Source organism: Arachis hypogaea, chromosome 15, assembly GCF_003086295.3.
Source record: "Arachis hypogaea cultivar Tifrunner chromosome 15, arahy.Tifrunner.gnm2.J5K5, whole genome shotgun sequence".
NCBI classification, from domain to species: domain Eukaryota; kingdom Viridiplantae; phylum Streptophyta; class Magnoliopsida; order Fabales; family Fabaceae; genus Arachis; species Arachis hypogaea.
In genome coordinates, this window is record NC_092050.1 from 27,043,970 (window position 1) to 27,063,532 (window position 19,563).

The 19,563-nt window shown below is 28.9% G+C and overlaps 1 protein-coding gene and 1 long non-coding RNA gene across 2 annotated transcripts; one reads left to right on the forward strand and one right to left on the reverse strand.

Moving 5' to 3' along the window:
* Positions 1 to 706: 706 nt before the first annotated feature.
* On the reverse strand, positions 707 to 2,851 carry LOC140179487 (uncharacterized). The gene is made up of 2 exons (XR_011872966.1): positions 2,521 to 2,851; positions 707 to 917 (listed from the first exon to the last, which is right to left on the reverse strand). It is a non-coding gene; the product is annotated as an uncharacterized lncRNA (long non-coding RNA).
* Positions 2,852 to 14,598: 11,747 nt separating this feature from the next.
* LOC112750046 (WAT1-related protein At3g28050) lies at positions 14,599 to 18,312 on the forward strand. Its single transcript, XM_025798559.3, has 6 exons — positions 14,599 to 14,973; positions 15,053 to 15,166; positions 15,914 to 16,163; positions 17,534 to 17,692; positions 17,791 to 17,942; positions 18,052 to 18,312. Exons 1-6 carry the CDS (start codon positions 14,663 to 14,665, stop codon positions 18,194 to 18,196), a joined length of 1,131 nt encoding a protein of 376 aa, XP_025654344.1. The 5' UTR covers positions 14,599 to 14,662; the 3' UTR covers positions 18,197 to 18,312.
* The last annotated feature ends 1,251 nt before the right edge of the window (positions 18,313 to 19,563 follow it).

Consider the following 19,563-nt stretch of genomic DNA (forward strand, 5'->3'; position numbering starts at 1 on the left):
TTTTGGCTATTCTTCAGAATCTTTCAGAAAGAGGGATTATATATATATATTATTTCATTTAGTATTAGTAGCTTATTCATAGTGTATTTTAGTGCAAAGATATCAAATAGAATTATTAATTTAATTTAAAGAGAAAAAAAATTAAATTTGTTATTACTCAAATTTTTTTACTATATATTAAATAATGTGTTCATTAGTTTTCACTTTATTTTAAAAATTATTTAGATCATAATACTAATAGTATATCATAAGATTATTATTAATAATGTATTAACCATATTTTAATATTTATATATTTAAAATTATATTTGAGAATTATTTATTTAATTTAGTAACAAATGATATTTTTAAATTTGAATAGTTTATTAATTAATTTGTACTTATTATACCATATATTCAATAATTTATTTAAAAAAATATTAATATAATGAATAAAAAATAATTTAAAAAAATATTGTTTAAATAATAAGAACAAATAAACTCCTAACCATTTGAATTTAGAAATAATTAGATCCATGTCTATTTATGAACCTGATGTAACACCCTAACTTTTAGCACATCATGATTGTACCAAAAGTAAGGCGTTACTAACCTATTTTCCTTATTTACTAATTAATATTGAGCCTTTAGTTCGATTTCGTGTTTCAATTTTAAGACTATGCCGAAAAATTTTGTTTCTATTGATTAAAATCATATATCAAAGATCTCCAAGCAATACTAGTCACATAGTAAGAATGATAAACATCATACACAAGAATTCAAATGAAACTCAGATACAATTCCTATCCCTCTGTATAAAAATAAAATCTTAATATCAAATGCGAGGGGATTCTATGAAAGTAGCTCAACAAATAACTTAACTTCAATAAAACTAATAACCGTCCGCAGCTTCAAACTTAGTCTTCGAACCTGTGTCACTGAAAGGGTGGAAGATTTTGGGGTGAGAACAAACCACGCGTTCTCAGTAGGGAATGAGAATGCCGTAAAAATAATGAAATAAAGTGCAAATAATTAACTTTAGTCAATAAAACTATATTTTGATCAAACCCTTTGAAAATACTCTTGGTTCTACTTTAGCTAACTAATTACCTCTTTTTAAAATCTCTAAACTCAAAACAAATTTTCAATATAAAACTGGTCACATTACTCGTCTCTCAGCCACATAATTAATCCTCAGTCAAATGTCAATTTGTAATCACTTTAATACATTTACAACAAATAGTACAAGCAAGAGATTCAATTCAATGAACAAGCAAGTCACAACAAGACAACAGCACAATCACAAAGAAATAAGACAAGCAAGCGCAATCAAATGCAAATGTGCAAACAACATGATGCATGTCTATCCCTAACGCAGGCCATGAGCTCATGTGTTGGTTGCCTACCAGCTCCCGAAATTACCCGGGCACAAGTCCCAGATATGGCTTTCCAGATGCATACAATGTGTTTATAAGTCATACGGCTAGGCCGCATACAGTGTGACTTTCCAAATCAATAAGCGTATATCTGGAAAACAGTTCTCAGTGTGTGGGCATCCCCACTTTACATTTCGCACTAAGGCCCAAACAATGTCACATTTGCTCTCCTGTGGCAGACAATCTCTTTAAGTTAATATATTCTTTAAATCCTTGTTCTCTGTTCTCTTGTGGCAGAGATTTCTTTTCTTAATAAATCAAACTCAAATCATTTTTATTTAAAACTAACACCTCTCTTTATAACCTTTCCAAACCTCCAATACCACTGTACTTACAACAATTTCTTCTTTCATACAAAATCTAGTTTTTACTTAACTATGATTTTTTCAAACTGACTTCAAAATCATTTTAGATTTAAACTTCTTTCAAAAACTAAAAGCATCATTTATTAAGTAAATCTCACGGCAGGGTCTCGGGGCTTTAGGGAGGGCGACAATCAAACTCATTCTTTAAAATTAATAAACTCTTTGAATCATAATTCCTTAAAATGTAGTTCTTTAATCAAACTCAAAACATAAGTCTTTCTTAGTAAATGAAACCCAAAAGTACATCTTTTCTTAATAAATCAAAAGCCAAATAATAAAATTTCTCAAGTCCAACCTTTTTTTAAAATATTTCAAACAATGTCTTAAGTTTCATAATAAAATTTTAACAGCATCTCCCCTAAATCTCGGACTTTGCCACCCTTTTCGGGTTCCAACCGAACCATTCTCAACCTCTTTTCAAACATTTCCAAAATCAGAAATCATTTTTGATAAATCAATAAAACTCATTCTTAATATCTCAAATCGATTCCAAATGCAGATTTCCAAATGCAGATTTATTTTCAATATCAAATTAACCCAACCTGAAAAAAATTATTTTACATAGTATTTAATCAAACTGACTTTCTAACTCAACAATCAGAATTCTCATCATTCCTAAACAATCAAGAAATCAAATACATATTCATCACATTAACAATCATAAATTATTTGCAAATATCCACTAGACTTCTGTGACATTCATAAATTAAAACAGTTAATTTCAAAATAAAATTCCCTACCTCCGTATGAAATCAAAGCCAACAAAAAATCCGAAAGAGCTTTTTGCCTGAGATGCTGAAGAAAAAAAGGTCAGAAATTATCTGTGCCTCCTAGAACTCCAGTTGGCAGAATTTAAGGGGAGAGGAGCTACGTCACCGTCAGCTTCCACCAAACAAAAATGACGTCAACGTGTAGAGGAGGAAGATACGAAAACTTTTACCGAATTAAATTTTTTATTAGAGTTACGAATTTTAAGAAATCAAACTCAAAAAGACTAAGTTTCCATGGTTTCTCATTCTCTCTCACGGCCTTCTTTCTTTTCTTTCCTTTAGGTTTATGTTCGGTGGTGGTTGAAAGGAATTAAACTGATTATAGCTAATGAAAATGAGTGAAAATTTGTGATATTAAAGCTCATTAGGTGTCATGATTATACATGTATACATATGTATTAGGCCACGTCTCCAATTTTCTTTCTTTTGCCCCTTACAGGCTTCGGCCAAGTGGTGATGATAATTAAATGAATATTAGCCAAGTGTCATAGGTTAAATAAATAAAAGTGGCATGTGTTTCCCTTTGTTTCTTTGGCTTCGGCCAAAATAAGATAATAATAATAATAATAATAATAATAATAATAATAATAATAATGAAAATTAATTTAAATTTTGACTATTAAAATAATTTTTAATAAATAGTTTAAATTAATAGAATAAATTTCAATAATCAATTTTATTTTATTTACTTATTTTTAGTAAAATAATTAATTTTTTAAAAATAAAATTTCAATAAATATAATAATTTATAAATAACTAATTATTTAATTTTTAAAAATCTGGACATCCTACTTCACTTATAAAAATTTTTGTCCTCGAAAATTGTTACATTGAAATAAGTTAAAATTCAAAAGAAAATAGGGTCAACGAAAGGAAATACAGGTAAACAGAGGTACATAGAAACAATAAGATCTGGTAAAAAAAAATAACGAAATCACATTTTATGGAGGAAATTCGGAACAAAGAATTCCAATGAAAACAATGAAAGAAGAGATGGCACGAGTTCGCATGGTACGAATACTTCAAACCGAAACTAACTCCATAACTGATAACGTTCCCAAACCCCGTAATTCGCATTACTTATTAACTCTATTTCGTCCATGACAATCCATTAGTATTTCCATATACATAAATCATTAGTATTAAGTTGGCCAGACTTAATATCATGAGAAATGCAACGATCGACTAACAGCATTAATCAATACACAGTCATCCATCTAAAACTCAAACTCTTGTCATTAGGACAAGTTCTATTGCACGACAGACACTCAGAGTATGCAATGAAGCATAGTCAGTCCATTTCCAAGGCTCTAACAGAGACGAATTGCTCTGATACCATAATGTAACACCCTAACTTTTAGCACATCATGGTCGTACCAAAAGTAAGGCGTTACAAACCTGTTTCCTTATTTACTAATTAATATTGAGCCTTTAGTTCGATTCGCGTTTCAATTTTAAGAATATGCCGAAAAAATTTGTTTCTATTGATTAAAATCAGATATCAAAGATCTCCAAGCAATACTAGTCACATAGTTAGTAAGAATAATAAATATCATACACAAGAATTCAAATGAAACTTAGATACAATTCCTATCCCTCTGTATAAAAATAAAATCTTAATATCAAAGGCGATGGGATTCTATGAAAATAGCTCAACATATAACTTAACTTCAATAAAACTAATAACTGTCCGCAGTTTCAAACTTAGTCTTCGAACCTGTGTCACTGAAAGGATGGAAGATTTTGGGGTGAGAACAAACCACGCGTTCTCAGTAGGGAATGGAAATGCCGTAAAAGTAATGAAATAAAGTGCATATAATTAACTTTACTCAATAAAACTATATTTTGATAAAACCCTTTGAAAATACTCTTGGTTCTACTTTAGCTTACTAATTACCTCTTTTTAAAATCTCTAAACTCAACAAATTTTCAATATAAAACTGGTCACATTACCCGTCTCTCAGCCACATAGTTAATCCTCAGTCAAATGTCAATTCGTAATCACTTTAATACATTCACAACAAATAGTACAAGCAAGAGATTCAATTCAATGAACAAGCAAGTCACAACAAGACAACAGCACAATCACAAAGAAATAAGACAAGCAAGCCCAATCAAATGCAAATGTGCAAACAACATGATGCATGTCTATCCCTAACGCAGGCCATGAGCTCATGTGTCGGTTGCCTACCCGCTCCTGACATTACCCGGGCACAAGTCCCAGATATGACTTTTCAGATGCATACAGTGTGCTTATAAGTCGTACAGCTAGGCCGCATACAGTGTGACTTTAAGTCGTACGGCTAGGCCGCATACAGTGTGACTTTCCAAATCAATAAGCGTACATCTGAAAAACAGTTTTCAGTGTGTGGGCGTCCCCACTTTACATTTCGCACTAAGGCCCAAACAATGTCACATTTGCTCTCCTGTGGCAGACAATCTCTTTAAGTTAATATATTCTTTAAATCCTTGTTCTCTGCTCTCTTGTGGCAGAGATTCCTTTTCTTAATAAATCAAACTCAAATCATTTTTATTTAAAACCAACACCTCTCTTTATAATCTTTCCAAACCTCCAATACCACTGTACTTACAACAATTTCTTCTTTCATACAAAATCTAGTTCTTACTTAACTATGATTTTTCCAAACCGACTTCAAAACCATTTTAGATTTAAACTTCTTTCAAAAACTAAAAGAATCATTTATTAAGTAAATCTCACGGTAGGGTCTCGAGGTTTTAGGGAGGACGACAATCAAACTCGTTCTTTAAAATTAATAAACTCTTTGAATCATAATTCTTTAAAATGTAGTTCTTTAATCAAACTCAAAACATAAGTCTTTCTTAGTAAATCAAACCCAAACGTACATCTTTTCTTAATAAATCAAAAGCCAAATAATACAATTTCTCAAGTCCAACCTTTTTCTAAAATATTTCAAACAATGTCTTAAGTTTCATAATAAAATTTCGACAGCATCTCCCCTAAATCTCAGACTTTGCCACCCTTTTCGAGTTCCAACCGAACCATTCTCAACCTCTTTTCAAACATTTCCAAAATCAGAAATCATTTTTGAAAAATCAATAAAACTCATTCTTAATATCTCAAATCGATTCCAGATTTATTTTCAATATCAAATTAAACCCAACCTGAGAAAATTATTTTACATAGTATTTAATCAAACTGACTTTCTAACTCAACAATCAGAATTCTCATCATTCCTAAACAATCAAAAAATCAAATACATATTCATCACATTCAGTCACTCCAAACAACCATAAATTATTTGTAAATATCCACTAGACTTCCATGGCATTCATAAATTAAAATAGATAATTTCAAAATAAAATTCCCTACTTTCGTATGAAATCAAAGTCAACAAAAATTTCAAAGGAGCTTTTTGACTGAGCTGTTGAAGAAGAAAATGTCAGAAATCATCTGTGCCTCCTAAAACTCTAGTTGGCTGAATTCAAGGGAGAGAGGAGCTACGTCACCGTCAGCCTCTACCAAACAAAAATGACGTTAACATGTAGAAGAAGAGGATACGAACATTTTTACCGGATTAAATTTTTTATTGGAGTTACGGATCTCAAAAAATCAAACTCAGAAAGATTAAGTTTCCATGGGTTCTCATTCTCTCTCTCACGGCCTTCTTTCTTTTCTTTCCTTTAGGTTTATGTTCGATGGTGGTTGAAAGGAATTAAACTGATTATGGCTAATGGAAATGAGTGAAAATTTGTGATATTAAAGCTCATTAGGTGTCATGATTATACATGTATACATATGTATTAGGCCACGTCTCCAATTTTCTTTCTTTTGCCCCTTACAGGCTTCGGCCAAGTGATGATGATAATTAAATGAAGGTGCCATCTACTGTAAAGATGCATCTTTACAGATTTTTATTTTTTGTGGCAAAAAAGCGTGTCACTAAAAAGTGTTGCTTAAAGAGAAAGTGTTACCCTTAATCGTTAACTTGGCTCTGATACCAATTTTTACCATTTCTACTATATGAAATTTTCACCATTTCAATTTTTACCATTTCTACTATATGAAATTTTCACCATTTCTACTATATGATACCAATTTTTTACTAGTCCTTGATGTGATTTCATTTTTATAGTTTTCAATCTTGTTTTAGTTTATAATATTCTTTTTTGCATGGATTATTGTATATAAAATCTTTTATCTGTTTATCTTTTTCTTTAATATAATTTCTCAAATCCTCAAAAACTTCTTTTATTTCTACACTTTCTGTTGTTTCTAAATACCTTCTTAATTTTTCGACTTCATTCTCCATTTTTTCTTTCAACAGCTTTAATTCTTTTAAGTCATAATATGATTTTCCAGGCATTTATAAATTTTTTAAATTTAATTCCAACTTGTTTATATTTATTCTTATTTCTATCCTTTTTATTATAAGGTCATCAATTTTGATCTGAAGGTTATTTAATTCCCTTTTATATTCTTTTATTTTACTTTTTAATTTTTCCGTCCTTTTTCTTTTTATTTTATTTTCTGGTTTTTCAATCTTTTTATGCTTCATTATTTATTTTAAAATTTCTGCAAACTCTATCATCGATTCATCACTATTTTCTAGAAATTCTATTAATTTTTCTAACTCTTCAACTTCTCTTTTTAACTTGTCATAGATTATTTTTAGAACTTCAAATGCTCTTTGATTTATTTCAGAAAACTGTAAATAATTCAAACGATTTTCTCTTTCAAAGAGCTCTTGTTTCTTGTCTGGATAAGTTACATATATTTCTTCTTTATTTATTGTCATAATTTAGTGTTTAGGGTTTCATTTAATTTTTCGACCTTTTTTGTTAATTCTTTTATTTCAGAATTTTCTTCTTTAATTTTTAACTTAGATAAACTTAAAGGGCTATTAATTTTAGATTCTCTTATTTGAAAATTCGATGAAAATAATTTTCCTGATGGTTCTTTTAATAATAGAACTGGGTTTTCAATAGCTTTATATTTTGGTATTTCTGTTTTTACAATTTTCTGAAATAATTCATCGACATAAATTCTTTCTCTGTTTTTAAATATTATACTATGATGGCTATTTGTTAAAGCATAATTTATTGCATATGTAATTGAAAATGGTTCATCATCTTGTTCCATTAGATTCTTTCTGTGAAATTTATAAGCTAAACTTATAGATCTTCCAAGATTTTCAGTTGATAAAGGTATAGTATATCCAAGATGGGCATTGAATTTAACATTTACGTTTGCCAAGTTTCCATGAACAATTCCAATTATTTGGTCTATTGGGTCATCAGTAATTCTTTTGTCACAGATTGCTAAGCTTATTGGTGAATTAATTCCTTTCATATATGTAGATTTGATTAAGACTTGTATAGTACTAATATGAATCCATCCAATTTTAGATCTTTTTTGTTGACCCTTAATTTTCTCAATCTGTTTACTTAATTCTTCACCATTTATCAAAGCTATTTCAAGTTCTCCATTGGCGGATTTTATCTTTATAGGGGCTTCAAGTTGAATTTTTCCATAGTATATTATATTTTTTCTATTAAAAACTTCTTTTAAAAGGTTCTGTTTATTAAAATTTTCATTTGATTTGAGATTTAATTCTGTTTTTAGAACAGCCTGTTTTTCATTATCTAATAAAGCAGTTAATCTATAATAATCAGATTCTTCTGTTAAATCTAAACTTTCTAAATAATTCATAATTGAAAGACTAGGATGAAGATGTACCTTTCTGAAGAAAAATTTCCTTTATTTAATATATTTTACATAAGGTGTTTTTATCTCCAGAGGGGAGATTGTAAATACTAACTCCAGAGGGGAGTTTAGAACTTTTTTCCTAAAGGAATTCTTCCTCAGACCATAGAATCGCCTCGGCAGCTTCCTCCTTGCTCTCCTAGCATGTGAGTACTCTTTGCCTCCTGCTTTCTATTTTCTGATACCTCTACAATTGCCTAAGCAGCCTATTTATAATAGTTGGGTTTGATGGACAATTCCCATCCTTACCCTTCTTATGATGTCATTGCTTACATCATTCTTCTTATGACGTCATTGCTTACGTCATTGTTTGTTCTTTTGCACCAGCTACATTGTTGGTGCTCTATGACCTAAGTGCTTACGTCACTATGCAATAATGTTGAGAGATGCTTCAGATGCACTGTCCTCCTCTTTTATCATGTGACCCTCAGATGCATTGTCTCCTTTCTTCATCATGTGAGTTGATTCCGTTTCATTATTGCTTTCTTCAGATATCTCTGAGGCACATAGCTGGCACTTGTGGTCTTCTCTGTCTTTTATCAAATAGCAAAGATTCCTCTTTATCCTTTCAGGGAGCTTTTCTAAAAGTCCAGATAAGTTGTAGAATGCTGATTCAAATTCCACCAAGAGTCTCATCTCTCTTTCTTCAATTTCATTTCTTTTGCTTGACACGAGCAGAGTATTTCTACTTTTATAATTAATCCTTGTGTGAGATTCCTTCGTTATTTTTTGAGTCCTTTCAAAGACTCTTGCTAATGTACTGGCTAGCCTTCCTTCATGACTATAAATCGTTAAATCTTGAATCTGATCAATTGGTTGAAAATTTCCTGGGAAGACGGACATGAATATTACTTGGTGTGCTGGAACCAAGCATTCTTCTTCTTTATTAAAAATAGGTTGACTGTTTGTAAATTTTAGGGATATATCCCTTGGATTTACATTGTCAATCATATTTTTAAATCTCTTTACTGCATCAACGAATCCTGCAGGAAACTCACTAATAATTTTTAGATCATTAAAAATTAAAATTGTATCAATTAATCCATACTGGAAAAACTGATAGGTGTCAGATGGGGAAGCATCTGGAAATATAACCAGCTTTGTTAGCTGTTCTTTGGCAATAGGATAATATCCCAAAATTGCCCTTTTTTCTTCAGTCCAATTTAGGACTATGTTAAGGGTTTCTCTGAGATTAGATCTACAGACCCTTTTCTTTTCCTTGATTTTAGCCCTTGTAGGAATGTTTCTTATTATCCCTGTTCTCTGGGTTTGAATTGGAGCTCTATCTGCTCTTTTTAGAGTTTGCTCTGGATGGAGAGCTTCATATTCCCTGAAGGATTCCTTTGCTTCTTCCAGTGTTAGAAACCCTCCTTTATGAATTATCCTTGATTGATGTGTGAATGGTGCTGCTTTTTCCCAGGCATCATATACTCCTTTCATGGGGCCATTATAAATTACATAATATTTTTTATCTTGGGTGAATTTTTTAATGATTTCAGCAATCGTTTTATTTTCTGAAATTTTTTCTTCACCTGATTTGTCCACCATGCTTAGCTGGCTGAACTCTGATGGCTTTGCATGTTGTGTTGATTTCATTGCTTCAATGGCCTTCTTGAGAGATTGGATCCGTGTCCTTATTTGCTGACAATGCTTGCATTTTTTGAGTTCTTGCTCATATTTTTGAATTTCTTGATCTAATGTGTTGTAGACGAACTCCATTCTCTTGTTAATGTATCTGCAATAACATTTTTGTCACCCTTAATATATTCAATTTTTATTGGATATTGTAACAAAAATAATTGCCATCTTACCAATCGTCCATGATTATAATCAACTTTTAAATTATATCGTATGAAACCTGTTAGGTAACTTGAATCTGTCCTTAATGTAAATTCTCTGGGTAGTAAATCAATTTTCCATTTCTTAAGAGATTTAATTGCTGCTAGAGTTTCCTTTTCATGAGTGGTATATCTCTGTTCTGTTGGAGTAAAAGTCCCTGAAATATACCTGCAAAGTAATTCCTTTGGGGAATATTTAGAATCTAGTGATTCTTTTTCTTGTTCCAAACTTTTTATAGCTTTCTTAGCTTTTAGACATCCTGACCAGGTTATGTCTGAAGCATCTGTTTCTACTATTAAGTAGTCATTTTCTTCTGGAATATAAAGTTCTGGAAGTTTTTTACACAATTCTTTAATTCTTTGAATTTGCATACTATCTTTTTCATCCCATTTTCATTCTTTTTTAGTACTTATTTTTGGAAATAAGCTTTTAGTGTATTCTGTTATATTCTTTAAAAATCCTTGATCAGAAATATAATTTATACACCCTAAAAATCTTTGTAATTGTTTTCTATCTTCTATCTTATTAGGAAATAAATTTACCTTTTCTAGGACATTTGGTTGAAGTTTTAGCTTTCCTTGAGTGGATAGAATTAATCCAAGAAACTCTATTTCTTGTTTTGCTATTCTTGCTTTCTTTTTGCTAAGAACTAATCCTTTTCCTTTACATCTTTCTAAAACTATTAATAATTTTTGAAGATGATCTTCCTTATCCAGTTTTGTAAAAATTAGTATATCGTCAATGTATACTAAAACAAATTCATTTAACTCTTTTAGATTTTCTTCCATAAATCTTTGATAAATACCTGGGGCTTGTTTTAATCCGATTGGTAATACATTCCATTCGTAGAGCAACACACTTGTTGATTCCTTTGTTGGGCAAATAAAAGTAGTTAGTTTCTTTGTTTCTTCGTTTAAACGAAGTTGTCAATATCCTGATTTTGCATCAAGAGATGAAAACCAAGTTGCTCCTTTGATTTTTTCTAAAATAGAATCTTTTCTTGGAAGTTTATGAGCATTACCAATAGTTGCTTCATTCATCTTCTTATAGTTAATAACCATTCTTCGTTTTCCCCTTTTAATTTCATTATTGTTTTCGACATAAAAGGCTGGAGCCGCATGAGGACTTTTACTTAATCTTATAATTCCTTTTTCCAAAAGATCTCTACATTCTAATGAAAACTCTTCTCTATCTCTTGCGGAATAAGAAATTTTATTTGGAACATTTATCTCTTTTGTAGGATCTTTTAATTTAATACTTACTAATTCGTTATTTGTATTTTTAATATCTAAAGGATTTTCAGCACAAATTTCATCCAAAAGTTCTTCTATCTTTATTTCAAGATTATTTTTTGGGATATTTATCTGAAAGTATAGATTTAAATAACATGTTTTTAATATAGAGAATATTTTAAATTTTAAGATCTTATCTATAGTAGTAGTCGGTATTTTTATACGTTTTGATTTTTGATTTATTGAAGAATCGTGTGGAGCTTTTAAAACTATATATGTTAATTCTTGAATAAATGGATGATATAGCTTTAAAAAGTTATTTCCTATGATAAAATCCATTCCAGAATCTAACATATATATAGATGGAACAATGAACCTATAATTTTGAATAAAAATTTCAACCATTTCTGCTTTTTGGTCAATTTTATGTATTGATTTGTCAGCTATTCTAACTCTTAATGGTTTCTTTAATTTTTTCCAATCAAGTTTTATATTTGAACTAGCAAAGCATTGTGTTGCTCCAGAATCTATGAAAGCATTTATAAACTTTTCTGTTATTTTTATAGAAATAAATGTAGCATTATTACTCAGTCTCTGAGTCTGTTTCCGAGACATACTCAAAAATATAGTCTAAGTTATCATCAGATTCTTCTAATGGTTCCATGAAACAAGACTTAGCAATTTCTATTTGTTTAGTAAGATCCTTTTTATCCTTTTTTTTTGGGCATTCATTTACATAGTGTCCTTCTTCTTGGCAATACCAACATTTACAATTTTCTTTTTTATTCGGGCAATAGTTATTTCTTTGTCTTTTGTTTTTATTATTATTTTCCTTTCTAAAATATCTCTTTTTTCTCCAGTTTGGATAGTATTTTCTTTTTCTAAATTGATTTCTTTGAAAATTTTTATTAAGACCATATTTTTGAGGTATCTCTTCATTATCCTGACAGCAAATTCTAATTATATTTGCAAATCTTTTTTGAGTTGCTTCTTGCATACAACGTTCTTTTATTTCCTCTCTTATTGCAGAGGTTGCTCCACCAAAATTATTTTCAATTGTCCCTCTATTTATTTCTCTTATAAATCTTCCCATTATAAATTCGTTAGCAGGATATGGAAGTTTTGTTATATACATACTAAGATAATGATTTTTATCTTCTTCTTTTAATTTGTAATAATGTATTCTATATTCACATATATAAGATTCCACGTTACATAAATCATATATCTGAATATTAGCTAAATGATTTTTTGCTTCTTGATATTCTTTATTATAGACTTCTTGTCTATGATCTATAATATTTTTCCCAAAAAATTCTTTATATAGAATCATCATTATGTATAGTATCTTATCATAAGCTGATGTTTTTGTTTCTAATTCTTCTATTACTTGGTTTTCTATTGATGTCATATAATCTCTTATAGTTCCTTTAGTATGAAACCTTATGTAGTTCCAAATGTCTCTTCCAGACAATTCACTAAGTTTTGGATTAGTAAAGGCTTCTAATAAGAAGGAATTCAACCAGTTTTCGAAAATTTCTTTTTCATTCTTTTTACAGTCTAAATCGAGCATTCTATCTCCTTCTATTTCCTGGATTTTAGGAACGTATTTTGATGGTATTTTTGTATATTTTGAATCTTTATTTATAAACCCTTTTTTAAAAGCATAATTATCAAAACTTGTTTCCCATTTAAATTGAGATTGATTATCCTTAGATGTTCCAGCTTCATTTTTTACTTGTATTGGAATTGCTGGTTCTTCATCACTTGAATAATCTAGGATGTGTTCTTCATTTTCTATATTTTCAGGGTTTACTAATTCTTCTTCTATTTGAAAACCATGTTCCATAATATTATTTTCTTGAGCCATCTTTAATTGTTTAAAAAGTATTGTAACTTCTTCTAATTTTTCTTCGATATTCATAATTTTAGTGGTGGTTTTACTTTTAAATCTGTTATGTTGATTATATTGTGAAATTTTTCTTCTTTGGGATTCTCTTTTTCCTTATTTCTTTGAAATTTTATAGATACTAATATTTCTTCAAGCATGTCTACTATAGAATTTAATTGTGGGTTAAAGGTATAATAAAGATGTGGTTTTAGGATGTGTGGTTTGGATTTTGCCACCTAGGCATATCTTTAAACTTTCCTCTTTACCTTATATTTCTCCTTAAATGAATATTAGCCAAGTGTCATAGGTTAAATAAACAAAAGTGGCATGTGTCCTTATGGTATATATATATATATATATATATATATATATATATATATATATATATATATCCCTTTGTTTCTTTGGCTTCGGCCAAAATAAAATAAAAACAAACTAACGGTAATGATATAATAATCATAATAATAATATTTATGAAAATTAATTTAAATTTTGACTATCAAAATAGTTTTTAATAAATGGTTTAAATTAATAGAATAAACTTCAATAATCAATTTTATTTTATTTACTTATTTTTAGTAAAATAATTAATTTTTTTAAAATAAAATCTCAACAAACATAATAATTTATAAATAATTAATTATTTAATTTTTAAAAATCTAAAACCTTACACCTAATAGGTTAACATTTTTTATTCAGAGTTGACAGAGAAATACCCATAAAAATTGTGTTATGTCACGAAAATAAAAGATAAGGACCAAAGTGAATTATTTTATTTTAAAAAATTACGTTATTATTCTAAAAAATAGACAAAGACTAAATTAATAATTCACTCATAAAATACTAATGTAGACCAAAACCTTTCATCAAAATAAAGTATGTGGTTTAAAGCCAAAACCCTTTAAATTGTACTAAACTATAAATTTTTCTTATAAATACTACTAAAATAGTGCAACTAAGTATCTTTTAAAAATTAGAAAAATAAAAAATAAATAACTTCTCTAATTTTTAAAGTATCGATACCATAAAAGTGGATATAAAAAATTAAATAATATATTATTAAATTTAAAGACGGACTAAAAACTGAAATTTAGAGAACAAATAACATTTTTGGTATTAAAACTAAAAAAATATGTATTTTAAAGGGACCAAAAAATTGTCAATGAGTTATAACTCAAATGGCATAATTTTTCTATACTCGATTAAGAGGTTGCGGATTCGAGTCTCCTATCTTTGGTAAAAAAAAAAAAAAGACCGAAAAATCTAAAGACAAGAATTAAAATAAAAACTTTTTAAATTTTATTAGATTAAAACCTTTTAATTATATTCATCTGGTTCATAGTGCGCGTGCACGCAGAAACCGTGGAACCAGAAAAGAAAGAAAGGTGGACCACAAACACATAAATGAATGTCCTCGACGTTCATTGTCACAGTTCACAGTTTATCACTTTCTCGAACGAATTAATGGCGACGCGAGTGGGAGTGAGCATAACCGCCGCAATGATCTCAGTTCAGTTCTTGGAGGTGGGATTGAACACTCTGGTGAAATCCGCCAATACCAATGGAATGAGCAACTATGTCTTCATTCTTTACTCCAACCTTCTCGCATTCTTCTTCCTTCTCCCGTCCACTTTCTTCTTTTACAGAAATGCCCCTCCTCCTCCTCCTATACCCACCTCTGTCCTCTCTAGAATTTTACTCCTTAGTTGTCTCAGGTATATATTTGGAGTAAATTAAATTGCTCTTTCGTGTTTGGACTAAGTACTAATTTCGTCTTTAACGTTTTCGATGCAGTACTACGGTGCAGACCCTGATGTACACCGGTATTGGATACAGTTCTCCTACTCTGGCCTCTGCCATGGTGGATCTTATCCCTGCTTTCACTTTCATTATTGCCATTTTCTCCAGGTAATTCTCGCCACTAATCACAATTTTTGTGTTTTTTTTTTGTTGTCATTTAAATCTTGTAACTTATCTTTGCTAATTGCTTGAGTTAAACGAAAATATATAAACATGTGTATTGAAACAATTGAAGTAGTTTTATTTGCATAGCTTAGTTCAGTTCAGTTCGGTGGCAGAGAAAAAAACTCATTTGAACTAGACGGTTTAATTTATGTATTGAGCACACAAATAATGCTAAATAATTATTAGTGAAACGGGCTTATTAACCTACTCTTTTATTTATTAAATGTATATAAGAATAATAAAATGTGAAATTAGTTAAATTAGTATTCAAATATTATAAAGAACAAAATCCATTTTATGCATATTAAAAAAAAAAACTATGCATTAAACTTCTCCCAATTCTTATTATAATAGTAGAAACTTAAAGATTTACTTAATTTTAGATTATTGTAGACTGCACTCGATCATCATGTCATATTTTTTTAAATACTTGATGAGTGATGAGACCTCTAAACACACTCATGCCTTTACTTCCAAGCAACTACAACCACCATCCATCGATAACTTGTAAAATTGATTTGAGATTGTAGATGACTCTCTTGGTCAACTAATTTCATTATTTTATGATTGAATTCCCTGTTTATTTTTTCCTTAATATAAACATATTTAATTTAATCATTACATGAGAAGAAATTAAAGAAAAGAAATTTGGACTTAATAATTAACATAATGATGTGGGCTTGCAAGCAGGATGGAAAATCTGAATATGAAACGACATAGCAGCTATGCAAAAATTATTGGGACAGTGGTTTCCATTGCAGGGGCATTAATCGTTACCTTATATAAAGGGTTGCCAATAACATTAAGTGGTACTAGTGGTTCCTTGCCAAATAAAATTGGAACTAATTATCTCTCAGCAGAAGCAAACTCAAACTGGATTCTAGGTGGTTTTCTTCTTGCAACTGCTAGCTTTTGCCTTTCAATCTTGATTGTTGTTCAGGTAACTAAGCAAATTGCTATCATCTAATTATATTATCCTATTTAAATGGTGGACGTTAAAGTCAATGATGATGACTCGTCTGGAGCAATTTGCAATTATATAACACTAGCTCATGTTACTATTATTAATTGAAGAAGTTTTCATGGAAAACAGAAATTCTTAAAGTCAGTAGTTTTTAGCAATTTTGACCAGCATTTAGCTAGTATAAATATTGAATTATTTTCAACAAATAAATTTTACTAATTCATATATGCAAACTATGTAGGAGCAAATTATATTAACTTATGTGTACAAACTCGGATAAATATGGTTATAAACTAATTAGGGGTGGCAATGGGTAAGGTAGGGTAGAGTTTGGATCCAACACTAACCCTACCTGCGGGTTGAAAATATCTCAACTCTAACCATACCCGTTCTTAATCCTCGGGTTACCAAAAAGATGCAACATTATTATATTGTCATCCCTACAAACTATATGTTTCTTGTGTGCAAATTTTTGTAAATATAGATGTAAATTATTGATAGTCAAGGGCTAATTCTAAATGATAATATTTGCTGGCTATAGTATTACTGTATAAAAAATATACAAAATTTATGTTTTAAATATATTTATTATACATCTATTAAAGTGAAATATTTTTAGAAACTTTTACTAATAGTAATCTTTGCCTTTATGACACATATTAGCTAAGTTCTTTAGTTAAATCTAAATTATACGGGTTTAATTGTGATTTATTCACAACGTGTAAAATTTTTTTCTAAATGTTGAATTAGTACATCATCACTAGATCAATGTATCTAAATACAAATGATATATTATGTACTCGTATTTAGATTTATTGATCTAATTAAGAATGCATTCAATTTTTTAGGATGGCAGATAGATAAAAACAAATTAATAGGATAAACCAAAGTTACATGGATGCTCAATCTTCAAGAATGTACATATGCAGTGTCTAAATTTTGCAATCTGGGAATTTTAGTCACTTTATCAAACTTTATGCCAATCCAACCATTAGATAATTGTTTAGGCGTCTTATAAGTTTTAGGATGAACCAATGCACATGCACTAGATTCTGTATTATGTGTTGGGAGATTTCCCCCTTTTTCTTAAAGTATACAAAGAAAGATAGCTAATTGGTTGGACTAATTAAGAATATATGACAGAAATTTAAACGAAAAGTTTAAAACTATATATAAAAAATTAAAATTCGAGAATCTTACTAAACCACGCTTTGAAAATTTGAAAACTAAAGAACAATAAAGTTCGCATTATATTATAGGATAAATAGAAAACTGCCCTTGTGAATGGCTGTGTTTGCAGTACTTTAGAATAAGTATTATTTTATTTGGCTTTAATAATTTTGCAGACATGGATTATCAAGGATTATCCTGAAGAATTTGTAGTAACAACCACAGCTTGCGGTTTTGTTGTAGTCCTATCCGCCATAGTAGCCTTGTTTGCAGAGCATAATAAAAAAGCTTGGATACTTAAGCCTGATATGGAATTGGTATCCATATTTTATTCGGTAAGTACAAATTGAAAAAAGTTTAGGGGGATATTTGTAAATACTTTTAAGAAACTATGTCACTATTAATCTATATATATATAATGGTTGGTTTATAGGCAATTTTTGTGGTATCAATACGAAGCGTGGTGACAACATGGGCATGCCGTAAGAAAGGGCCAGTGTATGTGGCCATGTTCAATCCTTTAGCAATGGTCGTTGCTATTGCTATGGGTATAACATTTCTTGGTGACACTCTTTATCTTGGAAGGTATATACTCTCTCTCTTAATTTTTAGTTAGGACTATATATATATATATAAATCATCTTGAACAGTGAATTTACTTAATTAATTAATTACTGCTATATATTTTGGGCAGCGTGATTGGTGCTGTTGCAATAGCTATAGGATTCTATTCTGTGATGTGGGCAATGGCTCAAGAGGAAAATATGGTAAAAAACAATCAATTTGTTCCATCTTCAACAGCACCTCTGTTGCCCAGAAAGAGCACGGATTGTACATAAATATTCTTCAATTTATATTTGTAATAATTCTCACACGTTTTTTTTTTCGATATATATTAGGAATACTGTTTTGTATACGATCATTTGTGAATAAGCATATATTTCTTTATTATTAATTGCATCGTGAAATTTATATCTCATTTACTCATAAAAGAATGTATGATATACAGATTTAGAAACGATATTATAGTGATACTATATTTTTATCCGAAATTACATTACGAGAATATAAATCTTTTAAAATTACGTCAATTTTATTTTGATATTATAGATTATAGGACAAAAAATTTTATAGAATCAAACTACTATTACAAAAAAGATCGTAGGGGACAAAAATCTCCATCAGCTAAGAAGACCAGCGTTTCCGTAGATAAAAAATCAAATAATAAAATTTTTAGTTATTATTTTCATGTGAAAGAATTTGATTTATTACTAATAATTAATTTTAATATTTGTTATCTAAAATTTGAAACGATTTAATTTGTATACTTTGGATTAGGTGTTAAGTTGTTGCACAAATATAAATAATTAATTTTTATGCTTGTTATTTAAAAATAATATTTTTCTCTCTATATATATAAAAATATAATTAGCTATTAGCATAAAAAAAATATATTGATATTTATAAAATTAACTCAAAATTAATTTTTTTTAAACAAGTGAATTTTGATTTAACTTTTAATGATAATATTAATATTCTCTCTAAATTATATTTAATAAATATTTGAAAGAAGAGAAATGAAAATATTTTTTAGAAAAATAAGTAATAAAAATTTAAAACTAAATGAAAAAACTAAAAAAAATTTTATATAACAATAATATTTTTTATTTGAATTATATTATTTTATTAATTTTATTTTTTGTAGAACAAAAAGATAGAAAAAATAGAGAATGAGAGAAAAGAGAGAAAGATAAAGATGAAGACTGAAAGAGGGAGTTTGTTAATTTTAAAAGAAAAATTTATTTTAATTATAATAAAAAATATCGGGAGACACATTTTGATTTGTCAAATCACTAATATAAAATATAAATTATAAATTATATATAGAGTGGAAAGAATAGAGAGAAATAGAAAAAAGGAGAGAGATAGATGAGAAAATTTAGGAATGGAGTTTATTAATTTTAGAAAAAAATATTTTCTCTTAATTTAATAAGAGAATGTTATGTGATACATTTGGTTATTAAATTAGATAATAATATATAAATATATAATAAATTATATATAGAGTGAGAAGAGTAGAGAGAAATAGAAAAAAGAGAGAGATAGATGAGATAATTTAGGAAGGGGGTTTATTAATTTTGGAAAGAAATATTTTTTCTCAAGTTTAATAAGAGTGTCATGTGACACATTTTGTTATTAAATTAGA